The following is a 24,868-nucleotide window of genomic DNA, read 5'->3' as shown; positions in this document are numbered from 1 at the left end:
CGTGGGTTCCGAAAATTACTGTAAAGGTAACTCTCAATTTACTGAGTCTTTGAATTTTGGTAATTTTGGGTATGAGGGGTGGGTCGAAGATGTGGGCGAAACGGTTAATCAAACCGAGACTGCTGAGTATGATGGGATGTGGGATAGTCTATTACATGATGAAAGTATCAATCTTGATGATGTTTTATATGGAGGGTATAACTGCGAAAACGCAGCTAAGGTCGAAGTAGTTAATTCTGGTAATGTGGCCGATATTGACGGTTTGTTGGATTCTCATGTCAAAGATGATCTTCATGACCTCCTGATGCAATTTGAGGTTGATGATTTTAACCTTGATGATTTGGAGTTTTAGGTGTTACTTACTGTTGATGCGTCTAATTGTAAAAAGTTGTATTTTTTTTATTCTTTTATTGTATTGATTTGATTAATTAGTCAGATTTTGTATTATTCTTTAGTCTAAACTCAATTAGTTTAGATATGATATGATTCTTTATTGTATTAATTTGAAAATAACGATTAATGTAATCCTTCTTCCTCATTGTTTGTAACCTTTCGATGTTGTTTTCATTAATTGTGGTTGCGAGTCCTTGAATTGGCTTTGCCTTTCGAATTTTTTGTCAAGGTATCGAGTTGTTTTTTCTTTTTGAATTGTTGCAGTAACCCAGGAAAACAAACAAGCTTTTTTTCCGACCATTACTTATTCTGTGTAGATATAGAGTTTTAGTAGTAATATATTCAGATCTAGTAATAACACAACCGCTTAGTAACTTTCCCGACTAAATTAGTTGAGAAAGGCCCATGTGCTTTTGAATCGCTGAGGTGTTTTAATAAAATTTGATCAAACAACTCTCAGTATTCTAAGTGTCTTATGTAACCTGTACAATTCTGAATGATAATCATCTCCACAATCAGTTGACAGGCTGACAGAGGTACTTATATGAGGAAAATACAGAAACCCAAAAAAGAATAACAAAGTGAGACAGAAATATAGGCAAAGATTGTTCATTATAACATCTGAACTCATTGTGTGTCATCATACAATGGTTAACAATGAAGTAACCTTCGTGGCGTAGCTTCCATGGAGAAAATCTCCCATCTTAAGCAAAGATGGTTCAAACGTGGGGAATCTGATGATCACGTAATTAGAAAGACTGCCCAGATATAGCTATATCTGGGCAGACTTTCAACTTTAAGTAGCGCACGCCTTCTGAAATGTACGAGAAGAGACGTCATGTAAGAGTCTTACGAATCCGAGAAAACCGAGCTTCCCGTCTGAATGTCGAATAGTCTTGAAGAACCACATGGACGGGCACTGCTAGGCTGAGTCCAAGTTCCTGGTGGGAGTCATGAATCAGGATCAAGAAAGAAAATAACAAAATTTGTAAATAGAAAGTTACCGCATCACAAGTCGGTCACTCCATTCTTGAATTAACTAGGCTATATGGGATTCGAACCCATGCCTTTGTGCAAAATTTGCACATTGCTCTCCCATTTGAGCTAATAGCTTTTAATATATTACGTTCCTTGATGCTACTACACTACGTGCCTTTAAAATAATTATCCTTGCTTGTGTAAAGAGTGGATCAACTGAGGGCAAAAACTTGCTTGCATTATCATATAAAACATATGGAGTACTTAGTATAAAATAGTAGAAAACGATTCATAAATGGAGCCCAAGTGTTACTTGCAAAACCTTTCTTCATCAATCTTTTTACAAAATTCATATTCTACACACAATTATGCCATTTTATAGGATCTGTCAGCATCACTGCTCCTGCATTTAAGACATCACAAGTAAACTTTAGTTAGCAAACTAACAACATTACAAACAATAACAATGTGCTAAATCCCGAAATGATTTTGGTTCGATTAACATCAACGGTCATGCCATGATGTCAAACTGTCAGTCGTACACTAAATGTTACTTATAACACCCGAACACTTGGACTAACTGCTGGTGTCGATCTAATTTAATCGGAGGTCTGAAAATGTGAGTGAATCATATTAAAACTTAACCAGAAGATTTCACTAATCTTCTAATCCTATCGAGATAGAATATTGAATAAATCAAAGGAAGAGCATCAAAGAAAACGATAAAAACATTTCGTACTCGTAACATTAGCTCCCCTGCATTATGGCAGAGCAGTAAACAGAGGTATTTATAATTGAAACAATAAGAACATATAAAATGCAGTACAGGAATTCATCCATATATTTTTGTTCCCTGAAAAATTATTTAGAGGAGATAGCCTCAGAATCGCAGTCGGACGAGCATGTTGGACGAGTTATCGAGGGCTCAAAGTATTATTGGTGGCAATTGGAGTTCAACCATAAACATAAGTAATTAATCACCTCTTTCTGAATCCATCCCCTCATTACGGACCCTTTCCCCACTAGCATAATTGTGATACTCATAGCAGCCGTACATTGAGATCACTAATCCTAGCTACATCAATCAAATGATAAAGCATAATTAAAACACGGTTACTGAATTGACATATACATATATTAAAAGTCGTGTATCACAAATTTGTAAATAACAAGAAGTACTCCGTAGTTATCATATAATCACGATTTACATTGCAAACAGCTAGAATAATACAAACTGGCCTAAAAGACAATGCTTAAAGCATAAACAATTGAATGAATCTAAAAACATATGAATTACTACTTGATTCGTTTTTGTCAACCTAAGGATCTCACTCATCTCAGTCCTTATTCTTATCAACCGATTGAAAATTCAGACCACGCTTATCCGCATTTTTAGAATTTTGATGATAATTTGAGTTCGCTGATTTAGAATTTATTTCAACCGTAAAAGAGCGAGACGAGAAGAATTAAGGAAATTCAAGGAAGTAAGGTTACCAACTGACAATATATCCCAAGGAATAAGGTTACTAAGTCACTAACCTGATATGAGATGCTATTATAATAACACCCCTATACTATTATAATCACGCATCTATATCATTAAAGTAACATAAGTACACCATTAAAATAACACATTTATAGTTTTATATCATTACAATAACACACTTGTATCATTAGAGAAACACAATTATCCATTATATAACACAACGAATATGATTAAAAAAGCTCGCACACGAAGCTCACCAACTTTAAGAGTGTGTTTGGATAGCAAAAGTAGAAGGAAAGGGAGGGGAGGGGGAAGGAGGGAAGGGAAAGGGGAATGGGGAGTGGGTGTTTGGATACAATTTCCCTCCAAATCTTGCTTGTTGTGTTGAGGAGGGAAAATGAATCCCTCCAAATCTCTCCCCCTCCATTTCCCTCCTCCCTCATTTGCTATCAAACAAGGAATTTTAAATCCCCCTCCCTTTCTTTTCCCTACAAAACCCTCGATCCAAACACACCCTAAAACACGATCAAGTTAGGTCACTAAATGAATTGAAAGAATAAATCAAAAGAAAATCATGAAACAATGCAGCATATAAATGAATTGAAAGAAGATTTGCCAATTTAGAATTAGAATCACAAGAAAAAGAAATTAGATCAAAATTCAAAATTAAACAGTAAACGAGATAAATCAAACCACAATTTACGCAGAAAGATTGTACCATCACAATAGTCGCATCGTCGTTGAAGCTTCTTCGCCGCGTGCGTCACACCGATTATGGCGATTTTATCCGACATTAGCACAAATATCCTGATTAGAATCAAATTAAAGCATAGATTATGAAACACATGGTAAGATATGAACAATTTATTGACATAAATACAAGCTCAAATGCACAATTACAAAACCTAATCAAAAATATTGGCAAAATTGAAATAAAATAAATGTCAGGCCGTAGGAGAAAGCGAAAGAATCGAGCTATCGAAATTGTTTTTTCGTCAGAGAGAAATTGAAGAGAGAGAAATAAGCGTGAGAAATTATTGACAGCAAGAATAATACTCAGAAATAAGCTGTTGATGACTTTATATACAAAGCGAGCAAAGTACGAAATTACCCTTAAACTCAGCGCTTTATTTTAGCCGTCAGATCTCATTAATCTAACGGTCTAGATTGATAGACGTACTCACCCTAAGGAGCTAGATCTCGAGCACAGCTCGGATCGGTCAATATCACGTTATTTTCGAGTCGAGTGGTATTGTAAATAATTTTTAAGTTCTGTCAAAACCAATTAGGCCCTATTTTTTCTGGCTTATTTTCAGTTCAGTTCAATTCAGCTCAGCTCAGCTCAGTTCAGTTTAGTTCAGCTCAGCTTCATTCAGTTTAGTTCAGTTCAGCCTCAAAGTTCAGCACATTTCATTTCTACTTATCTTAATCTTATGGATTTTATTAATATTTTAATATTTATTATTTTTATTATTATATTAAAATTTTTATATCAATATTATTAATATTTTTATTATTGTTATTAATTAATTAATCATCACAATTATTATTATTATAATAATGAATATTGTGATTACTACAATCAATAATATCGATATTAATATAAATAATACAATTACTAATACTCTTATTAATATGAATATGACTATTAATTAATTATAATATTATTAATAACATTGCTACTATTAATTTTAATAAACTAATAGTATTATTAAAAATATTACTATTATTACTTTTATTATAAATACGTTTTTTTTTTCAAATACGAACTTTATTTTTTCACATACATTTTTTCTTAAACATTTTATTTTAGTACCCTTTTTTACCTAAAACCCAACCAAATGAACTCTGAAATCATCATTTTTCCTAAAACTTATTCTAATTGCTCAAATGACTCAAAAGATTGATTCCAATTAATAAAGTATTATTTTTTTTATCAATTATTAATATTATTTGTTGATTTTTAATTAATTATTCAAAATTTATTTGTTTGTTAAAAATAAAATTAGGATTTTTTAACTTTTATTTATTTATTTAATTAAATTAGGATTGATGGTGGTTCTTGGTGGCTACTAAATCACTCAAATTAGTATGATACTTACACGAGCTAGGCTTTGAACAACAATTTGGCAAATTGGTGCTCCATTATTCCATATAATTAGGATAGAAGATGGTTTGTGGTGGCTACCTAAACACTCAAATTAGTATAATTATTAGTATATATTTTATTATTAGTAATCTTCTTCTTCTTCTTCTTCTTCTTCTAGTAGTAGTAGTAGTAGTAGTAGTAGTAGTAGTAGTAGTAATAATAATAATAATAATAACTATTATTATTATTATTATTATTATTATGGTTCAGTTCAGCTCTAATCACCTTTAATTCAGTTCAGCTCTATTCAGTTCAGTTCAGTTCAGTTCAGCTCCATTCAGTTCAGTTCAGTTCTAAAAAGCCAGAAAGAACAGGACCTTACAAGTCGACCAAAACCCAGGTTAAGTTCTAATTGAATCGGGCAATTTGAAGTTCATGTCATATTCAATTCTTCAATTATGATCAATTTCAGTCTTGGGGGTAACTTTTTCATATCGATTATTTGATTCGGGTTGATTTTATCAGGCAAAGTCACATATACTCCGTATGACACAAGACACAACTCTTACAAATCAAAAGTTCAATTAAATTATTTACATTTGTACAAAATATATGGACTAGTTTTATCATAAAATAGTAACTTATATTTATAGCACATATTCGGATATGCTCACAATTAATTATAAAATTATACTTTTTTTTGTCACAATTATTTATTTGCCTTTTATTCTTTTAGTATATACGGAGTACAAAGTATAGAGGATTATAAACGGGTCAAATATCAAGATTTAAAATAACTATTAAGCCCAATCAAATCCATAAGCCCAGAAAGGGTAAGTACAAATCAACCGACTTAATTAACGGGTACAGCCGTACAGTAATTGTCAAAACAAAGAACGCGCTTGTTTCCTCTCGCTCCCGCCTTATTATTACCGTTTAACCCTATTAACCGACTTCAATTCAATCTCAAATTCAACTATAATATACAGACAGACTTGCTTCCCTCCATCAATTTACAATTACAATTACTGTTCATCACAATTTCACTACCAATTTCAACACAAACCATAATAAAAAACAACTAAAAAGATCAAAGATGGTTTGTAAAGCGATCAAGGAGAAGAAGGGTTTCAAGGAGCGGAAATCAACCGTGTTTAAGAAAGCTAAAGAGCTTTCTACCCTTTGTGATACTGATTTACTTCTCATCTTCTATGAGGCTGATCAACCTAATAACGTCCCTCAATTCTGCGTGTTCTAAACCCGATGCCCCCAACGAATTAATTACTAGGTATTATGGTGAGAAAGGGGCGAAAAAGACAAAATTGAATCATCATTATCATAATAAGGTTAAAAGGGGTTATAATAACGAGTTTATTAAGGATTTGGGTATCGGGGATTTGAAGAAATTAGCGGGGATTTTGGAAGGAAAGATCCAGAGTGTGAATGACAAGATTAATTTCACCAAGGAGGCTGCTGTCGTGGCTTCCCAAAATTACTGCAACGGTAACTCTCAAGTTACTGAGTCTTTGAATTTTGATGGGTATGACGGAAGGGTCGAAGATGTGGGCGAAACGGTTAATCAAACCGAGACTGCTGAATATGATGGGGTGTGGGATAGTCTATTATATGATGAAAGTTTCAATATTGATGATGTGGTTGTTAATTCTGGTAATGTGGGTGAAACAGTTAATCAAATAGAGGTTGAGGGGTATAACGGTCAAATTGATGGGATGAATTCAACTGTTTTAAGTGAGGATCGTATGATGTTGGACATGGGATTACAGCACTTAGATGATTCTCATCATATGCCCTTGATTGATTATGATGAATGTTTCAATCTTGATGATGATGTTGTATTTGGAGGGTATAACTGTTCTAACACTGCTCAACTCCAAGTACTTAATTCCGGTAACGTGGCCGATTGTGACAGTTTGTTGGATTTTCATGCCGACGATGATCTTCATGACCTCTTGATGCAATTCGAAATTGACGATTTTAGCCTTGATGATTTGGAGTTTTAGGGTTTAATGATGATTTTAGACTTACAGTTGTATTGATTTCATTAATTAGTCAGATTTTGTATTATTATTTGGTCTAAACTCAATTAGTTTAGATATGATATGATTATTTACTGTATTGATTTGAAAATAACGAGTAATTTAATCCTTCTTCTCCTCCCTTGCTGTAATAACCCTTCCATGTTCTTTAATTAATTGTGGTTGTGGCTTCTGAGTCCTTTGATTTTTCCTTTAAAATGTGATTCTCAATGCAACTATATACATCCGACCATTTCTTATTCTACGTGTAAGAAACTCAAATGAATAACAAAGTTAGTAGGGAATGGACAAGGACCCCTTCCCGTTTACCCTAAAATACCTTAAGATCTAATCATAATGCAACCAACCGCTTAGTTTACAGTCTGGCAGAATACTTATATGAGGAGACGCCGCATATATACTGGTGTCACTTGTCAAGCTTAAGCCGCTCACACCTTCTGAAATGTACGAGAAGAGACACCGTGTAAGGGTCTTACAAATCCGAGAAAACTGAGTTTCCATCTGAATGTCGAATCCAGTCTTGAAGAACCACAAGACAGGCACTGCTGGGCTGAGTCCAAGTTCCTGGTAGGAGTATCGGGGTAGAATTCATTTTGGTGGCGAATGACAATCACTGAGGTTACATGAAATGTGAGATCATTGATAAGAAATACAATTTTGCAGTGTTTGAACGACTCTCGCATTGATCGACTGCTACTCTCCATTATTTTGGCCCTGTGTTAAGAATAGGGAGAGGATGTCTACGGGTGACCCATAATCAACAGTGTATCATAATCAACAGTGTATCATAATCGCATTGATTTGACTTCTACTCTCTCCATTATTGTGGCCAAATCTTTGGCTAAGAAGGGATCTTTAGGGGGAGTGGCACTGCTTGTTCGATCTTTCGAGACAGTTGGTTCACAGCAGAAACCCATTATTGGCCAGAGAGCGTAAGATGCAATCTTGTCAAACCCTGAAACTGAACATAGTTACGAAAAATCCCAACTCAACTAAGATCAGATGGTCAATAATCCAGGATGAATGACGACTCAAAGAGTGTCCCACTTAACTCTAAATGAAGTCAAAGAGCAGAATGTATCACACAACAGGTGACAACACAAACATACAATAAATCTAGAATGGATGATGGCGTTGCGGTTTCAATGAAGCAGACACACTGTACATCCAGGTTATGTTTCTCAACTTTTTGAATGGTTTCATATTGTTAACTGGCTACTGAACTAAAATGCAATAAAATAGAATGTGTTTTTAGGACTATTCTTGTGTAAACCGCCTTACACAGGTATTTGGAGGACGTCAACCCTATTAAATTCATAAACATCCATAAAACTGAAGAATTTCATAAACGCATCTGCTCCTTTTTGCCTAACTACATCATATAACGAGGATATAACCTAATTCTCCTACCCCGATCATTTGTTTACCTTTTTTTATTTTTGGCGGCTGATATTTTTATTGAAGGTACACAATGATTAGGACGGAGAGGAGTATAATCTAAGCACACTAAATCCATGAAAGCGATAAAAGTCGTGAATTCAAATAAGTGAGGTAGAGAACCGGGAGGATTAAGTCGCATCAAATCTAACAAGCGCGTCCTAAAATCATGCACTGATACACCATACTAATGTTGTCCACAGTCCATTTCCATTGTTTCAGACCAATGCCTTAATTCCCCCAACAATTAATCTTGCTTATAACCGTTGTAAGTTACAACGTAGAGGTGGTATGCAGTATGCACCGTCACCCACAAAAAAAGTGTTTGATTTGGATGGTTTTTCACTCTTATTGTAAAATATTCCCATTTACAACGTTCATCCAAACATAAAGTAACATCCTTCAGTTACAGACTTGCAGCACATTTTAAACCTCATTTCGAAATCGTAGTATGCACCGTCACCCACAAAGAAAGTGTTTGATTTGGATGGTTTTTCACTCTCATTGTAAAATATTCCCATTTACAACGTTCATCCAAACATAAAGTAACATATCCTTCAGTTACAGACTTGCAGCACATTTTAAACCTCATTTCGAAATTTAGTACGATCAAATGATCGGAACGGAACGGACAAGTTTTCAACCTCTGAATAATGAAGCGCACCCATCACATTGCAATTAAACGCTCCAAAACAGTTGTTTTTTAGATGGCAAAAAATTCGACAATTCGCAATCAAACAGTAAAGCAAGCTTAAATTAATAATTTCGAACAACAGAAATCAAAGAACGATTATCAAAACCCTAGGTAGAAGAATAAGAGAATCACAATCCAAGATTAATACGGAAAAAATAACATAATTGAAATGAAGAGTACTGCTACATACAATAAATTTGGAAAATCATAACGCAAATCTTCAGTAATTGAATGAAATCGACTTCGTATATGTCACTTAAAACTAATGTATATAAAGTTTTAAATACATCTAATTATTGTATATTAACTAACATATTTCGTATGTCATAATCTAAAAATCAACCCGTGCATTTTTTTTCACATGATTAAAACCAGTTAGAGTAAAAGGGAAGCACTATATTTTCATGGACTCAAAAACATTACCAGATTATGCATAATACAAATTTTGTTGAAATTTGTTCAATATTTCTACATAATTAGTCTATACATAGTTGGCAATGCCCACCATTATGTTGATAGGTGTGGTATTAGATAACAAGTGCAAGCTTAGGTAATTCTGATAAGGAGAACAACCATCATGAACACCATCACCATGACAAGCATAGCAAGCCATGTAAAACACGACGTCTTTGAACTTTGCGAAAACACATTTGTTGCCCGAACATTGACGTGGCTTGTGCTTGCCAAGCTGTGCTCAATTGCCTGCTCGGTCGAATCAAGTATCTGTACTCATCCAGGACGACAATGACAAGAAACAATATAATTATTAACTGTAGACACTTAGAAAGACATGTACAAAACCACATATGAAACAATTTTATACGTGAGACCAAACCCATCCTTATATATTCCTCATATTATTACAGGGAATATGGTTCGGTTACCCAGATAATAGCCGCTTCATATAAATTTGTGCTTATGTTTCATCACTTAGGAAACATTATTCTCACACGACTTCAGGGATGTGGCACTGCATTGTCAAAGCAACGCACCTAGACACAGTGCGTCACAATATTTCAACAATTCAGAATAAGTTCACAAATCACAATATATCCACTTATAAACATTTAAGTTGTGACTTTGTGAATTGCGTCTGAGGGTGTAAGATGGCTGCTTCAGCATGGTTTTCAATTAAAGCATCTGAGTCGTATTTTTAGAGCAAAACTTGATCCAATCATAGGTAAGATTGATCATCTTGAAAGCTAATCAATTTGAGCCGGGAACAAAATTTAAAGCACCTAAGTTTGGAATGCAAGACCTGAAGAGGTCAAGACAGTTTCGAGGAACAACCGTTCATCATACCTTCTCAGCATTTTTCACAGAGCGATTCATCATAAGGCTATTTTCTTTTAGCTGCCGAGCCATTTGAACCATTTCATCAGTCAAGTCTTCTTGAAGCTTTCTGTAGAAAAAGCGAGGTGAGGTTTCATGACAATACTTTGCGGAAGTACAAACAACATATTCAATGAAGTGCTATAATTATTAAAAGAAAATGCCTACATGGCTTCTACATTTTCTTTGAAGAACATAAACGACACAACTAATAAAACTTTCACCAAAAACTAGATCGTTATCAGAAACTAGTAACTAGTCTACTATCCTTGTTTCTTGTGATTGAATGGCTGAGCTGCTAAAGTTTCAATGCTTGATTCTTGTCATTCTTCTGATTCAAAAGTGGCATGTTAGTTCAATGGTGGAACCTATTTTTTTTCCTGTCGTGAATACTTTGAAAGATATACTCCCACCGACCCATCTGGTCCTTTACTTTTGCTTTTGAATCGATTTTTTAAGAAACGGTACGAGTACCTATTTACCCTTGCCCAACCCTTCCCTCCTTTTCATTAACTCACTAGCTCAACTACCCAGCACCTGCGTCATCCGTCCATCAGCAGACCACTACCCTTAGCCACACACCACCTCCAACCACGCATCACCATAAAACCCCTTCCATCCACCCACACATCATAGGACCCCATCTTCGGTCACCCACCACCATCGCCACCTACTCACCACCACCTTCACTCACTATCAGTAAATTTGTCCCATCCCTGAAACAGCAAATCCCCACCCTAAGAACAACCTTACCTACCAACTTCCTCTCTCACCTCCTCAAATTCGCGACCCACCTAGATCTAAGATTTTTGAGGGTAGGGAAGGGGGTTTCTAGGGGTGGCGTTTGGGTTTTGGGTTGTAGGTGGGCTGTTTTGACATGGTGGGGGAGTAGTTCGTGATTTGGGAAAATCACGCAGTGTAGAGGGTATTCCAGCATGGGTGGTTAAGTGGTTAACAGTGGTTGGCTAGGTGATTTAGGGTTGGAGGTGGTTTTCGGTTGGGGTAAAGAAGGGCTGAATGGGTCAATCGAGTGGAGCTAGTTTAATCATTGCTTTGTATAGAATTTACCAAAAAAAAATCCAAAAGAATATGTGGAAACACCCCAAAGAGGAAAGTGTGATGAATCAGACTGTTGGAGGAGTATTACTATTACTATGTAAAAAAAATAGAATTTGATATTTTTCCACACAAAAATTGGACAAAATGAAATTTTCCGTCCTAGGGAATGTGAGGATCATATAAGATGGATCCGCTATTATGCTGGTTTTTTCTGTCATTCAGTAGTCAGGACAAAGTAATCCTTTCTTAAGCCAAATAACTGAATAATTTGCATATGCAGAGACTAAAATCAGTTCTCAGATGTTACCCACCTTGTTTCTCCCCTCTCAATTATTGGCTAATGCAAATATGTGCATTTAGGGAAACAAAAAACACAACTTGAAGCACACCAATAATTTATAATTGTAAATGCAAATACCTGTGCTTATCAATATGCGAATGTGCAGCCGCATCCAATTTGACATGCTTTGAGGATTGGTCACCAATATTATTATCAGGAGATTTATCTTCTACAAATGAGGATGGCCTGCATTCATCAAACTCCTCAGGTTACTTTACCTTTACCTTCAACGGACTTGACAAGCACATATAACGCCACTAAATTTATTCATGTGCTAACTTACACAGGCCTCTTCCTTAGTCCAGGTGGGGATACTACTTTTTCCTCTTCGATATGTGTAGGGATTTCCTCAGGTGTTGTCTCTACAAAGATTTCCTACCATTGACATACAAAGTTATCATCAAACTGAATCAACCCATCAAGACCAATCCAGAGTCACAGTATAAAAGCCCTATATCTATGATAGAGATGCAAATCAACTCTGAATTCTCCATCCACAATGATAAAGGATAATTGAAAGATGGTAAGACAAGTGTAGAGGGACACATAGTTCCTAAGCAGCGTTTGTTGGCAGTAATTAGTAGTTACTATGGTTGAACACAACAAAATCAGTGTTAAGTTGGTGAATTGTAAATTAGAATGCATCAACAAAAAACTCACCACCGGTGAAGCTAATTGTGAAGCGATAGATTCTACCTTCTCAGAATAATCATTCACCTTAGCTTTTGAGACCCTACAAATAAAAACCCATACAAGAAATAATATCGGGACTCATGAGACAACAAAGCAACAAAGTCACAACAAGCAGGATAAAACTCTAACAGAGCAGTACACAGTGCACAAGCTGACACGCGTACCAACTACTGGAAATACTTTCGGACAGAACAGAACCACGACACTAGAAATTTTACTGTGCTGCCCAGAAAATAATAACCGAACTAAATGTAGATGTAGTTCTAGCTATTTCACTATCTATCCCAATCCGAATTCTCTAATTCACAAACACTCGTGCTAATTAACAACAAGAAAAACCACAGCCCTTGGCAGTTGAAAAGTCTACTCTCAACAAGAGCCTACTACATAAGATGGTCATGCAGGAAAAATGGGAAGTAGAAAAGCTACACTGCGGCATATAGCAACTGCTCCAGACAGCCACACCCCTGAATTCCACATTTTCATCACATTGGGCTAAAACTATTGACACCGTTTAGCATTGCATAAACAAAATTTATAAATTGATCAAAAACTGAGAAGTAAAAAGTGCACACCTGGGTAAGCCATCTGGAGTAGTCTCTTCAGTGAGCTGTTCTAACAATTCTCTAAGCGTGGCTACATACTGCATCATTGTCCTTCAAGATATAAGTACCCATACAGAAGTGGCAATGATGTAATAGTATATCGACATGTTATAAGAGAAAGAGATGAGACTTGAGAGGGCGGGAATAAAGAGAAAGTTCTTCGAACTTACATACATGGATTAGTTTTGCCTGATTTTGCTGCCGAGGTGCCGATGCAAGTAGCCTTCTTAAATTTATCTCAGTTTTGCTCAAGCCCATTCCAAGACTTCTTCCTGACAGGTGCAAAACATATAATTGTACATTATGATGAGTCAAGATTAAGCCGTGCTAACAATATAACTCACTAGCGAAATTCAGCCCTCGATCCCAGACTAATCTTGCATAAGTCGGACAAAAAGAAATTCAAATTGAATCAGGCTAAACTAAGCATAAGGAAAAAAAAAAAAATAAGTGCGTAGATTATGATAGTTCACACTCCCAAATATACAACCAATATCTGTATAAAGCACATTAAAAAGCGAGCAACCCTTTACTTTAAACTTGTGAGTTTATAGTGTTAATTCTTCCTTGCGAGGTTGAATCGTGTGTCTTGCTTAAATCCTTGCGAGGTTGAAAGCAACTTCACATACTATCCTTTTATTTTCGTTCAAATATAAAGCAGGCAATTAACAGCAGTAAAATCCCAACTCACAGCAGTAACCCACTGTTGGCCAAAAAGCCTAAGAAGCAATCTTGTCAAACCCTGAAACGTTACAGAAAAATCCCAACTCAACTAAGCTCAGATTGTCAAGAAGCCAGGTTGTTTAACTGTGTGAGACGAATGAAGACTCAAAGAGTGTGCCACTTAACTCTAAATGAAGTGAAAGAGCAGAATGTATCACACAACACAGACACACTGTAAATGTCTAGATTGGATGGTGGCATTTCCGTCTGCAGATTCAATGAAGCGGATATCTGAACCAAATATCGTTTCTCATTTTTTGAGTGGTTTCATATTGTAACTAAGTCAGGATTGCTAGATGTTTAGTGTATAGACGTATAGTTAAAATACCCGACTGGTAGATATTCTTTTATTTTCCCCTGAGTTTGATATCTTATTGTTTCTTCGTTACAGAACTAAAATGCAATAAAACAGCTGAGTATGTGTTTTGACCCAAATTGATGGATTTAAGACATAAATTGTGTAAAACCATAAATTAAAGACATGATTATATCCAATTCATACCATATGCCAGTTATCAGAAACTGTTTCATATGGGGTATTCGAGTCAATAGCACGTGTTTTTACGATTATTCTAGTGTAAACTGTTTTACACAGGTATTTGGAGGATGGAAACCCTGTTAAAATTTTTAAACATCCATAAAACTGAACAAATTCATAATAGCATCTGCTTATGTTTGCTTAATCACATCATATCCCAAGGATAACAGCCTACTTCTCCTATCCCAATCAATTATTTACCGTTTTTATACTGTGGCAGATATTTTTATCAAGGGTAAACAAATGATTGGGACGGAGGGCAGGGGCGGACGCAGGAATTATCGACATGGTGGGCACAATAGAAAAAAAAAAGTATACTAAAGAAAAAGTAATTATAATTTGCGAGGATAAGTCGATAACAATATAACACCAAGGCAACAATATGAGCCTATTCAGCCTATTCAGCCTAATAGCAGCCTAATGAGTAAATGGTTTAGTAACACAATTAACCAACTTGAATTAAGAGCAGGGCAGATAACAAGTAACAACTTCATTCAATCACCAAATTTACAAATGAATTAATTACTGGCAAACACCAAATCACCAATACGGCAATACAACATACAAACTTCAGTACTTCACTTCACTAGTTCACTAAACAAACAAAAAACGCAGCAATTTGAAGTTTAAACAATTGAACACCATACGACTATCTCGATTCATACATTTGATACATTCATTATAGTATTATATCGCTTCACCTTCATAAATACATACATTCATTACATATTTACATCATTATATCAATTCAATTTATCAATTATATCAATTAGGGTTTGGAAATTGGGGGTATACTTACTTCACTGAGGCAGGTGTTGATGGCGAAGCGCTGACGGTGGCGATGAGGGTGGATGGTGAAGACTGAAGCGTCGCCGGTGACAATTTATGGTGAATATTGGAGATGGATTTTCTTTAGCAGAGAGATTGAGAGGATGATCGTCTTATTGTTTGTGTTATTGTGTAACGTCCAAATAGGGAATTAGATAAAAGGAAACGCCCATTTCATGTATAATTTCTAATTTACCAAACCAAAAACGTGTTACATATTCGATTTATAATGTATAATCGAAGAAATATGATCGATTTAAGAGGTTGTATGGTTGGAATTTGAGAGAACTTAATTCAGGGGTGTTGGTAGTACAAGGGTATGCAAATGGAAATTAATGTAAAAAATGTACTAAATTGAGTAAAATGTATACTGCGAAAATAAAATTCCGATTTTTATTGTCAAATACGACATTTTGGCCAATATTTGAACACTTGTAATGAGGTGACTTTCATTCGATGTTTGAGATAGCAAACGAGGTCGGTTTGAGCTTTCTTAAATTCGTTGGAAAGGTTGGAATACATGCTTTCCAGCGGTTGTCAACATGGTGGTCAAAGGTGGCGTTATGTGGGGTAGATTGGTGTGTAAAGTAAGATTGGTCACATGGATTTGATGTAAATCAATGTAGGATTTTTCCGCGGGTCAATCCACTCCCTTTGGACCACCATTTGCAACCAACGACCACCACAAACAACACAACTACAACATACCCTGCACTCCCCCTCAACCTACATACCAAATTTCAGACCAAACAAAACGTCATAACCCCATTAAAAGACCCTCGAAACCCCTCTAACAACCCGATATAATCCCAAACTTCTAACCCTTTCTCTGACCAGCCTTAATTTATGCACCAATCGACCCCACGTATGACCACCTTTGGCCACCGTGTTCACAACTCCTGTAAAGCATGTACTCCCACCTTTCCAACGAGTGCAAGAACACCTCAAACCGACCTCGTTTGCTATCTCAAAAAATACACTGAAAGTCATCCCGTTGCAAGCGGTCATGAAATTGTCAGAATTCGGCAACAAGTCGTGTTTGACAAAAAAAAATTATTAAAGGTTGTGGTTGACAAACTTTTTTTTTTTAAAAGGTAGTGTTTGGAAAAAAAAGTTTTTTAAAGGTTGTGTTTGACAAGAAAAACCCTTGTTTTTAATATTATACGAGTAAAAGATAAAGTAGAGAGTATTACATACCTAAGACAGAAACTGTAACACCCCCTCATACCTAGGTACCTTACCAAGGACTACCCTAGCATGAGAGATTGTTACCATCTCGGTTGCCCGAGGTTAGTATATCATAGTTACCATTCCAAAACAGCATTTATTAATTAATGATTACATGTTCCATAAACCAAAACCAAAACAAAGATCAAAGCATCTTGCTTGTGACGGACAATATCCGTCACAAGCTGAAGACCTCTCACAATAAAGCAAGTGGGTTGGCAAGTGGGAGGGAAAATGGAACACCCATACATATTGCCACTTGCATCTTGTGAGAGGGGCACTATCCGTCTTCAGCTTGTGACGGATAGTGTCCGTCTTCAATGAGATTTTGTGAACAAAGATTACTAATGTTCAACAACTGGAACTAAAAGATAAATCTCATGACAGCGGAAGTTAGACTCGAGTGATAACTCCCCATCTTGTCCCCATATCTAATACTCACCATCACCTGTCACAATCTGCTCACCATCACCGAATGGATCACCACAGATTTTACAAAACAACAACGGGGTCAGTTACTGAATAATCAAAGCAAGACAAGTACGAAAGATAATCACTTATCATCAGCCAACTCCAACTCCCAATCACACGCCGGTTGGGGACCGCATCCACACCCACCAAGGTCCCGCTCATCAACGAGCAATAACTCCAACTCCCAATCACAAGCCGGTAGGGGACCGCAGCCACACCTACCAAGGTCCTGCTCATCAACGAGCAATAAACCTGTCCCTTAATGTGCACATCCCCTCCAGTCTAAGACTTAGACTTGACCGAATAGACGATCCACTCGGCCGAGTGGAGCCCCACTCGACTGAGTGGAAGACCGAGTACACTTTGGCAGTAGGCTGGAAGCCTGGAAAAGTGGTCACTCGACTGAGTGGATCCCCACTCGATCGAGTGGACTGACCACTTGACCGAGTGCCGGTCGAGTTCACCTTATACGGGAAGTTTATTTGGTGAGATGTCGCTTTCGTGGCTCATCTTTTCAGATTTCCACCTAAAACCCTTCCTAAACCTCATTCTCACCACTCTCTAAACTTCCCCAAAAATCTCTCTAAAATATCCACCAACTAATCCTCTCAAAAACCCTATCATCCAAGTGAAGAATTCTTGCCTCCTTGTTCATCCATCTTGTTTGTAAGTTAATTTATACTCCATTTCGTTTAATCTTGTCTTAGTAACCTTAATTATCCTAGCATACTACCTCATAATTAATTAGGTTATGAAAATTAAGAGGAATAATTAAAGAGTTTAGTTAGATTTATTATAATAGTTTATAGTAATGAATGTAGTAATTAATGTGTGTAGGGAGTTTCATTAAGGAGCACTTCTAGTGAGTAACTTGTGGATTTGTGAAGATAAGCTTGAGGTAAGGTTTTCCCTACTTAGCTCTAATGATGTGGATGTTTAATTGTGCATTTATTGTCATTGTTACATTTGTCTCATGGTAGTTGCATTATAACATGTTTTGATAATTAGAGTTTATCACATAATATGACTTTATGATAATTATGTGGAGGTAAGTATGGTGAATTGTCACAAGGTTGATTACATTGCATTATAATATGTTAAAGAACAATTAAATGAGAAGAAATGAATTAATGAAGTATTGAGCATGATTATACTTGTTGTGTTAATATGGTTTCATAGTTGTGTTGGTTGGACTTGTTTGTCTTGTTTATGGTTTGGTTGACAATGGAGGATATTGGAGGATTCTTGGTTACGATTTTGGAGACGGAAGGCGGTTGGGAAAACGTCTTCCGCTCAAGTCACCCTTGGAGCTTCCAACTCCACAGGGGATGTGCACATTTAGTACTTGGGTTATAGAGGGACTCATGTGCTGAGGCACGATGTCTGGCAGGGGACTCGAGTCGCACTCGGGCCCAGTACCACGGACGTGTTCAGAGTACCGTGTGTTGATAGTGACATTGTGGGCGTGTCCCGGTCATCGGTTTGCGGAGATGTATGTTGGAGGATGACTTTCATGTATTTTCATACCTTGTTGGATTATTGGTTATTGCCTTTACATTGTCACATAAGTAAGTATGATTAATTATTGCATTCATTGAACATTAATATCGTTAAGCTAACACTTGGGTTTTGAAATATTGGTGGTGAACCATATGGTGATTTCCGCCTATATGGGGAGCAGTGTTGACAGGTTAGCATGCTAGATACGAGGACTTGGGGAGCGATCTTCATTAGTTGTCACCATTCTTGTTTATCTTATTTTTTGACATTTAAACTCCATTCTCTTCGATTTGGTTGTACTATTTGGGATGACATTTATATACCTTAAATTTGTAACCGTTTAACTAACTATAACTTATCTATTTATATTATGCTAAGTACTTCTTTACTTGATTGTTCGCACTACAAGCTTGGGAAACCAAGTCTTGTAATGCTTCCATGTGTTGGGAATGCCTAGAAGAAATGGTCCCGACTTATGGGGGTGTTACAGTATAGTTATTACTTAATATAAGTGGGTTGGAGAGTTGGAGATGAGTAAGGCAGGTATAAGTGGAGCGAGCGGGGCGGTTATGGGGCGGGGTGAGTTCTGGCATGTGGGTATGGGGCGAGTCGTACGTGATACCCGCACCTGCTCCACGATCGCGGCGGATGAACCTTTTAAAACCCATCCCTGCGCCACCACCCTTTAAATAATTACCCGCGCCCGCTTCACGTGAGACGGGTTCGGGATCAGACTCGCCAAAACCCGCCCCACTGACATCCCTAAGTGCCACTCTGACAGCCGCAATATAACCTATATCAGGATTCCTCATTCCCTTAACCCTAATTCATTTTTCCCCTTCTCTCTACCACCCCCAAAACCTCTCCTTTCTCTCTAGAAATCTCCCAATCACTCCTCCATGAATTTTAAGCTTGGATTTGAAGAAAACTCACCTTCCCCTTCCTCTGTTCACCTTGTAATTAAGATCTACCATTTTCTCTCTCTTGTTTATGAACCCTAGAATTTGAGGGGCTTTTGAGGGGTTTGTTAATAACGCTTATAATTAAGATTATGGGTAGTTAAGGGGTAATAATACTGGGTTTTACATAGTAATTAGTTATAGGGTGTATTGTGATAGTATATATGTGACTTTTGTAGGATGAGACGGTTTTATGACGTGGATGCTATGCTTGTGGGATTGCTTATGCGGATTTCTATGAGGCAGGGTTTTCCCTACTTGGTTCTCATTGTTCACATATAATCGTTGTGTCTTGTGTTGAGGAAATTGTGGTGTCGATCTTACGTCGGTCGTATTGGTCTTGTGTTGGTGGTGTTGATCTTGTGTTGATTGTATTTGGTTGTGTTGGTTGTGTTCGGTTATATTGTGTTTGGTTTCGTGTTGATTGGATGTGACGGTGTTGGAGGTGGTTGGCGGTTTACACTTGTGGGTGTACACCTTGTAGTGAAGAGGCTAGTGTGGGTATCGACCTCACGCCTGAGATCCCTCCATGGAGGGACCCACCCTCATGGAGGATGTGCACATTAATGGTTCAGGTTATCGGGTTCATGTTGCGATGCAAACTCAGGTACTTCGTGCTGCGGTGCGAGTACCTGGGTTGCGGTCCAGCAGGGGTTGGTGGCGCTATTGCGATGCAGTCACCGTGATTGTGATGAGATTGGAATGGTATGATATTGGAAGGTGTGACATTGTGGTTGTGATACAAGTCATGAGAAGTGAGTTTCATGTTGTTGGTCATATTATATTGGGAGTCCTGATTATATGAATTATGAGACTGGTGTGTGTGTGTGTGTGTGTGTGTGTGTGTGTGTGTGTGTGTGTATGTATAACTGTTACCTATTTCTGGGGTGGCTTGTGTTGATCCATATGATATTTTCGATCATATGGGGAGCAGTATTTAACAGGTTAGCTTTTGTATACGCGTGGGATTTGAGCCGAGCATGGACTTGACATAGCTAGTTGGGTCGATCATCTCCTTCGAGATGACTTAGATCACATTAGAGTCATGGTTGTAATTCGAGGCTTATAATGTGTATAATTTATTTTTATAATGACATTTAAATTGTAAATTGTAATAAATATTTTTTTATTATAATTTTGATGCACTACCTCGGGCAACGAGATGGTAACACCCTTAATTATCTTGACCGGATAATCAGGGTGTTACAAAGTGGTATCAGAGCGACGATTTTGGAACCTAAACCAATGAACCCAAATGAACCTAGGAGAGTCTAAATAAAACGAACCTGACTTGAGTACAATAGGAAGTTTGCTTTGGGATGAGTAGGCGCCGTCATTTCAAAACTAGACCTTATTGGCTTGATCGGTCACTACGTGGGTGGTTATGGATATGAGCAAATGCTATATGAAATGAGGCATTAGTATGTGTATGATATGATGAGTTGTTGAGTTAATAACATGATGAAAGATGTGGATAATGTGTTTGTTAATGCATGTTTAATAATGGAAATGGGGTGCTTGTATGACAGTTGAAATCATTGCAATGAAATTGCCAATATAACGTTGAATAAGGAAATGTATGTCATGGATAAAGGGTCAATGTATGAGATGTGTTTTGTGAATGATTATTGCATGTGAGAATGTAATGAAGTTTTAATGATATATTTGACATGGTTAATACCGTATGCTTGCTTGAATTATGTTAGTAATAGGGCTCGAATATAATTTGATGAAGGTTGTTAATATAGCGATTGTAACACCTGAATTTCTCAATTTGACATTTAAAATTTATTTAACCGTTTAATTACTTTATTTTATATTTTTAAATTATTTAATTTAATTAATTCATTTTAAACATAATTTTTATTAAAGCTATAATTTCAAAGCTTAATTTATATAAAAGTACGTATTTTAGTCGGATAATAATAATAATAATATTAATAATAGTAAACTTCCGTCCTAAATTATAGTAGGTTTAAGACGAATTTCCGTCTAGCTATAGACCGTCACATTTCCACTTGTGAGACTAATCTTTTCTCGACCAATCCCGTATCAACAACACACATCTACACCCACTCTACTTTAAAATAATTGCTTTTGACAAATAAAATCTACCATACCAATCTATATTTTGACATGTATTCTGATTCTACCTCGACCCATGACCCGTATAAGCCCACTCATATTTAGTCTGACCCGTATTCGAGTTTACCATGTATGAACCGCCTCAGCAGCCGACCCATCCAACCCGTTTGGGTGGTCTAGCAAACCTTGCATCAAATTCATGTGGTAATTATCTAAGTTTTGTAGCCTGACCCGTATTCGAGTTTAACATGTATGAACCGCCTCAGCAGCCGATCCATCCAACTTGTTTGAGTGGTCTACAATTGTTTTAAAATTCTTATCATTTTAGCTTTTTACTTTTAAAGTTTATATATATACTAAGATAACTCTATCATCTTGATCGGATAAAATTTCCATAACTTTGGTGATAGTTCTACAAATAACTTTATCACCTTGATCGGATAGAATTTGCATAATTTTAATTTATAATTTATAATTTTATTAGGTAGTTAAAAAAGTAAGGCAATTTACAAAGTATTAATTTCGGAAATAACATAAGAAAATAAAAATGGTAATAACATATATTAAAGGCCGTATGTGTCAATAGGATAAGTAATGAGACACAAGATGGGACATAAAATGGGACATGGGATCTGCACTGGAGTTTTTGAGGTGTATAATGTGGTCTCACAATAAATATGAGGTGTTGGAAAATTGACAGCCTAACAAAATCAAGGCTAAACACCTACCACAAATGGGAGAAAACGAACACCAACAATGAAGACAGAGTTTTATTTAGGACCTAAATTATTGTTCGTAAAGTACTGAGAATGAAGAGGGAGGAACAAATACTAATCCATATTCCGTATTAGTTAAGTTGTGACCTTGTTTAAAGAACATTTTCCGAACCTTAAATCCATTACGCTGCTAAGTTGCACGTCGTTGTAAAGTGTTAATCTTGTTATAGTTGTCGATGTGTATATATATGCATATGACTCTTTGGAGATTTATCTTATGTAGGATTCAAAAATAAAACTCAATCTTTTTTGTAATTTACTATATCTCTTATTTTATTAGCTCAAAAATAATTATCTTCAGCTGAGTTTATTATTAAAAATAAAAATCGTGTTTTAAAAAAGTTGGAGTCTTTAGAATTGCCTGAAAAAAGCCTCTTTTAAAAAATTTATTTTGTTTTTAGTTGAGCTTTTAAAAAATGTAAGTTCAAACATGTAAAAAATGTAATTTTTTCATTATAAAGTAATAGTGACTTAATTAGTCTTTACAATCTATTATTACTTTGTACGATCATGTTATACACTATTATATTAAATATGATATTTTAATATGTTTTACCAGAAATATGTATACTATATTATAAGACTAATACTCCGTATTATATTAGGAACAATTTAATTTAAATTCTGTTTTGATTTAGGTATAGACGTATAGTCATGTAATATGTGAGATTGGATATAATACTATGGAGAGTACTGTTACATACAATAAAATTAGAAAATCATAACGCAAATCTTCAGTAATTGAATGAAATTGACTTCGTATACGATAGTAACAGAGAGAAAGATACCTGGAAACTTCAGTAATTGAATTAAAATATAAGTTTTGCAGCTGCAGAATTAGGCGGGAATTTGTTGCGGTTGAAGGGTTTTTTACCCTATTCCAATTATGTAAGACGAAGGTGCAAAAATAGGAAATTGTTTTTAGTTTTTTTTTTTCTTTTCTTTTTTTGTCACAGCTTTTAAATTTTTTTTCCAAACACCACTTTTAAAAAAAAAAATTTGTCAAACCCAACTTTTAATAATTTTTTTTGGGTGTTGATTTTCGCAGTACAATTTTTACCCAATATAGTACGCCTTTTCAATATTACCCCTCTCATTTCCCTACCTCTCATCCCTCTCCTCCTTTCTCCCTCTCCATGTACTAGGTCAAAGAAAAAAACTAAAAAAATGGATGTTCAATTTAACACCACTTCTCCCCACCATCAAGCACCTACAAGTCTACAACCTTCCTGCCTGCCCGCCTGAACCCTGTCGGCTGCCAAGCGCCAACTCGTCGTCCGTCGGCGAATCGCGAACCCACTCCCGTAGACAACCTCCTAATTTACTCATCTGGGTAAATTAATCATCTCGTAAACCGCACCCTACAACTCTTCCACAACTAAATGGCCCTCCTATTTACCCCGTTCGCCGACCACCGCACAAACCGCCCTCTGATTGCGACCACCAAATTTCGACTACCACTCTTATCCCTCCCACCACGTTTCCATCACCAAACACCTCGCTACCTGCCCAATTCCGACGATCGCTAGACCCGCATTTCATGTATAGTTTCTAATTTACCAACCAAAAACGTGTTACATATTCGATTTATAATGTATAATCGAAGAAATTTGATCGATTTAAGAGGTTGTATGGTTGGAATTTGAGAGAACTTAATTCAGGGGTGTTGGTAGTACAAGGGTATGCAAATGGAAATTAATGTAAAAAATGTACTAAATTGAGTAAAATGTATACTGCGAAAATAAAATTCCGATTTTTATTGTCAAATACGACATTTTGGCCAATATTTGAACACTTGTAATGGGGTGACTTTCATTCGATGTTTGAGATAGCAAACGAGGTCGGTTTGAGCTTTCTTAAATTCGTTGGAAAGGTTGGAATACATGCTTTCCAGCGGTTGTCAACATGGTGGTCAAAGGTGGCGTTATGTGGGGTAGATTGGTGTGTAAAGTAAGATTGGTCACATGGATTTGATGTAAATCAATGTAGGATTTTTCCGCGGGTCAATCCACTCCCTTTGGACCACCATTTGCAACCAACGACCACCACAAACAACACAACTACAACATACCCCGCACTCCCCCTCAACCTACATACCAAATTTCAGACCAAACAAAACGTCATAACCCCATTAAAAGACCCTCGAAACCCCTCTAACAACCCGATATAATCCCAAACTTCTAACCCTTTCTCTGACCAGCCTTAATTTATGCACCAATCGACCCCACGTATGACCACCTTTGGCCACCGTGTTCATAACTCCTGGAAAGCCTGTACTCCCACCTTTCCAACGAGTGCAAGAACACCTCAAACCGACCTCGTTTGCTATCTCAAAAATAGACTGAAAGTCATCCCGTTGCAAGCGGTCATGAAATTGTCAGAATTCGGCAAAAAGTCGTGTTTGACAAAAAAAAATTTATTAAAGGTTGTGGTTGACAAACTTTTTTTTTAAAAGGTAGTGTTTGGAAAAAAAGTTTTTTAAAGGTTGTGTTTGACAAAAAAAACCCTTGTTTTTAATATTATACGAGTAAAAGATAAAGTAGAGAGTATTACATACCTAAGACAGAAACTGTAACACCCCCTCATACCTAGGTACCT

The 24,868-nt window shown here is 36.4% G+C and overlaps 1 protein-coding gene and 2 long non-coding RNA genes across 7 annotated transcripts in view; 1 reads left to right on the top strand and 2 right to left on the bottom strand.

Annotated features, from left to right (window-relative positions):
• The window catches only part of LOC141656061 (uncharacterized), a 241,084-nt gene that overhangs the window by 79,603 nt on the left and 136,613 nt on the right, over positions 1-24,868 (top strand). The gene's annotated exons all lie outside the window — the stretch shown is intronic.
• LOC141656059 (uncharacterized) lies at positions 1,540-3,887 on the bottom strand. Of its 2 annotated transcripts, XR_012548312.1 has the most exons (4): positions 3,763-3,887; positions 3,576-3,664; positions 2,353-2,446; positions 1,540-1,774 (listed from the first exon to the last, which is right to left on the bottom strand). It is a non-coding gene; the product is annotated as an uncharacterized LOC141656059 (long non-coding RNA). The 2 variants fall into 2 exon arrangements; XR_012548311.1 differs by having other exon boundaries at positions 3,576-3,887.
• On the bottom strand, positions 9,516-15,430 carry LOC141657254 (uncharacterized). Of its 4 annotated transcripts, XM_074464419.1 has the most exons (9): positions 15,224-15,430; positions 13,855-13,905; positions 13,338-13,435; positions 13,134-13,201; positions 12,526-12,598; positions 12,149-12,240; positions 11,944-12,051; positions 10,437-10,536; positions 9,516-9,857 (listed from the first exon to the last, which is right to left on the bottom strand). In XM_074464419.1, the coding sequence occupies exons 3-9, from the start codon at positions 13,419-13,421 to the stop codon at positions 9,681-9,683; spliced, it is 702 nt and encodes a 233-aa protein (XP_074320520.1). In that variant the 5' UTR covers positions 13,422-13,435; positions 13,855-13,905; positions 15,224-15,430; the 3' UTR covers positions 9,516-9,680. The 4 variants fall into 4 exon arrangements, with proteins under 4 accessions (XP_074320520.1, XP_074320522.1, XP_074320521.1 ...); XM_074464421.1 differs by lacking the exon at positions 13,855-13,905 and having other exon boundaries at positions 13,334-13,435; XM_074464420.1 differs by lacking the exon at positions 13,855-13,905 and having other exon boundaries at positions 13,134-13,214.

This window comes from Silene latifolia, chromosome 5, assembly GCF_048544455.1.
Source record: "Silene latifolia isolate original U9 population chromosome 5, ASM4854445v1, whole genome shotgun sequence".
In the NCBI taxonomy this organism is placed as follows: domain Eukaryota; kingdom Viridiplantae; phylum Streptophyta; class Magnoliopsida; order Caryophyllales; family Caryophyllaceae; genus Silene; species Silene latifolia.
The sequence above is the reverse complement of the archived record's forward strand: the minus strand, read 5'-3'. Positions and strand labels throughout refer to the sequence as shown.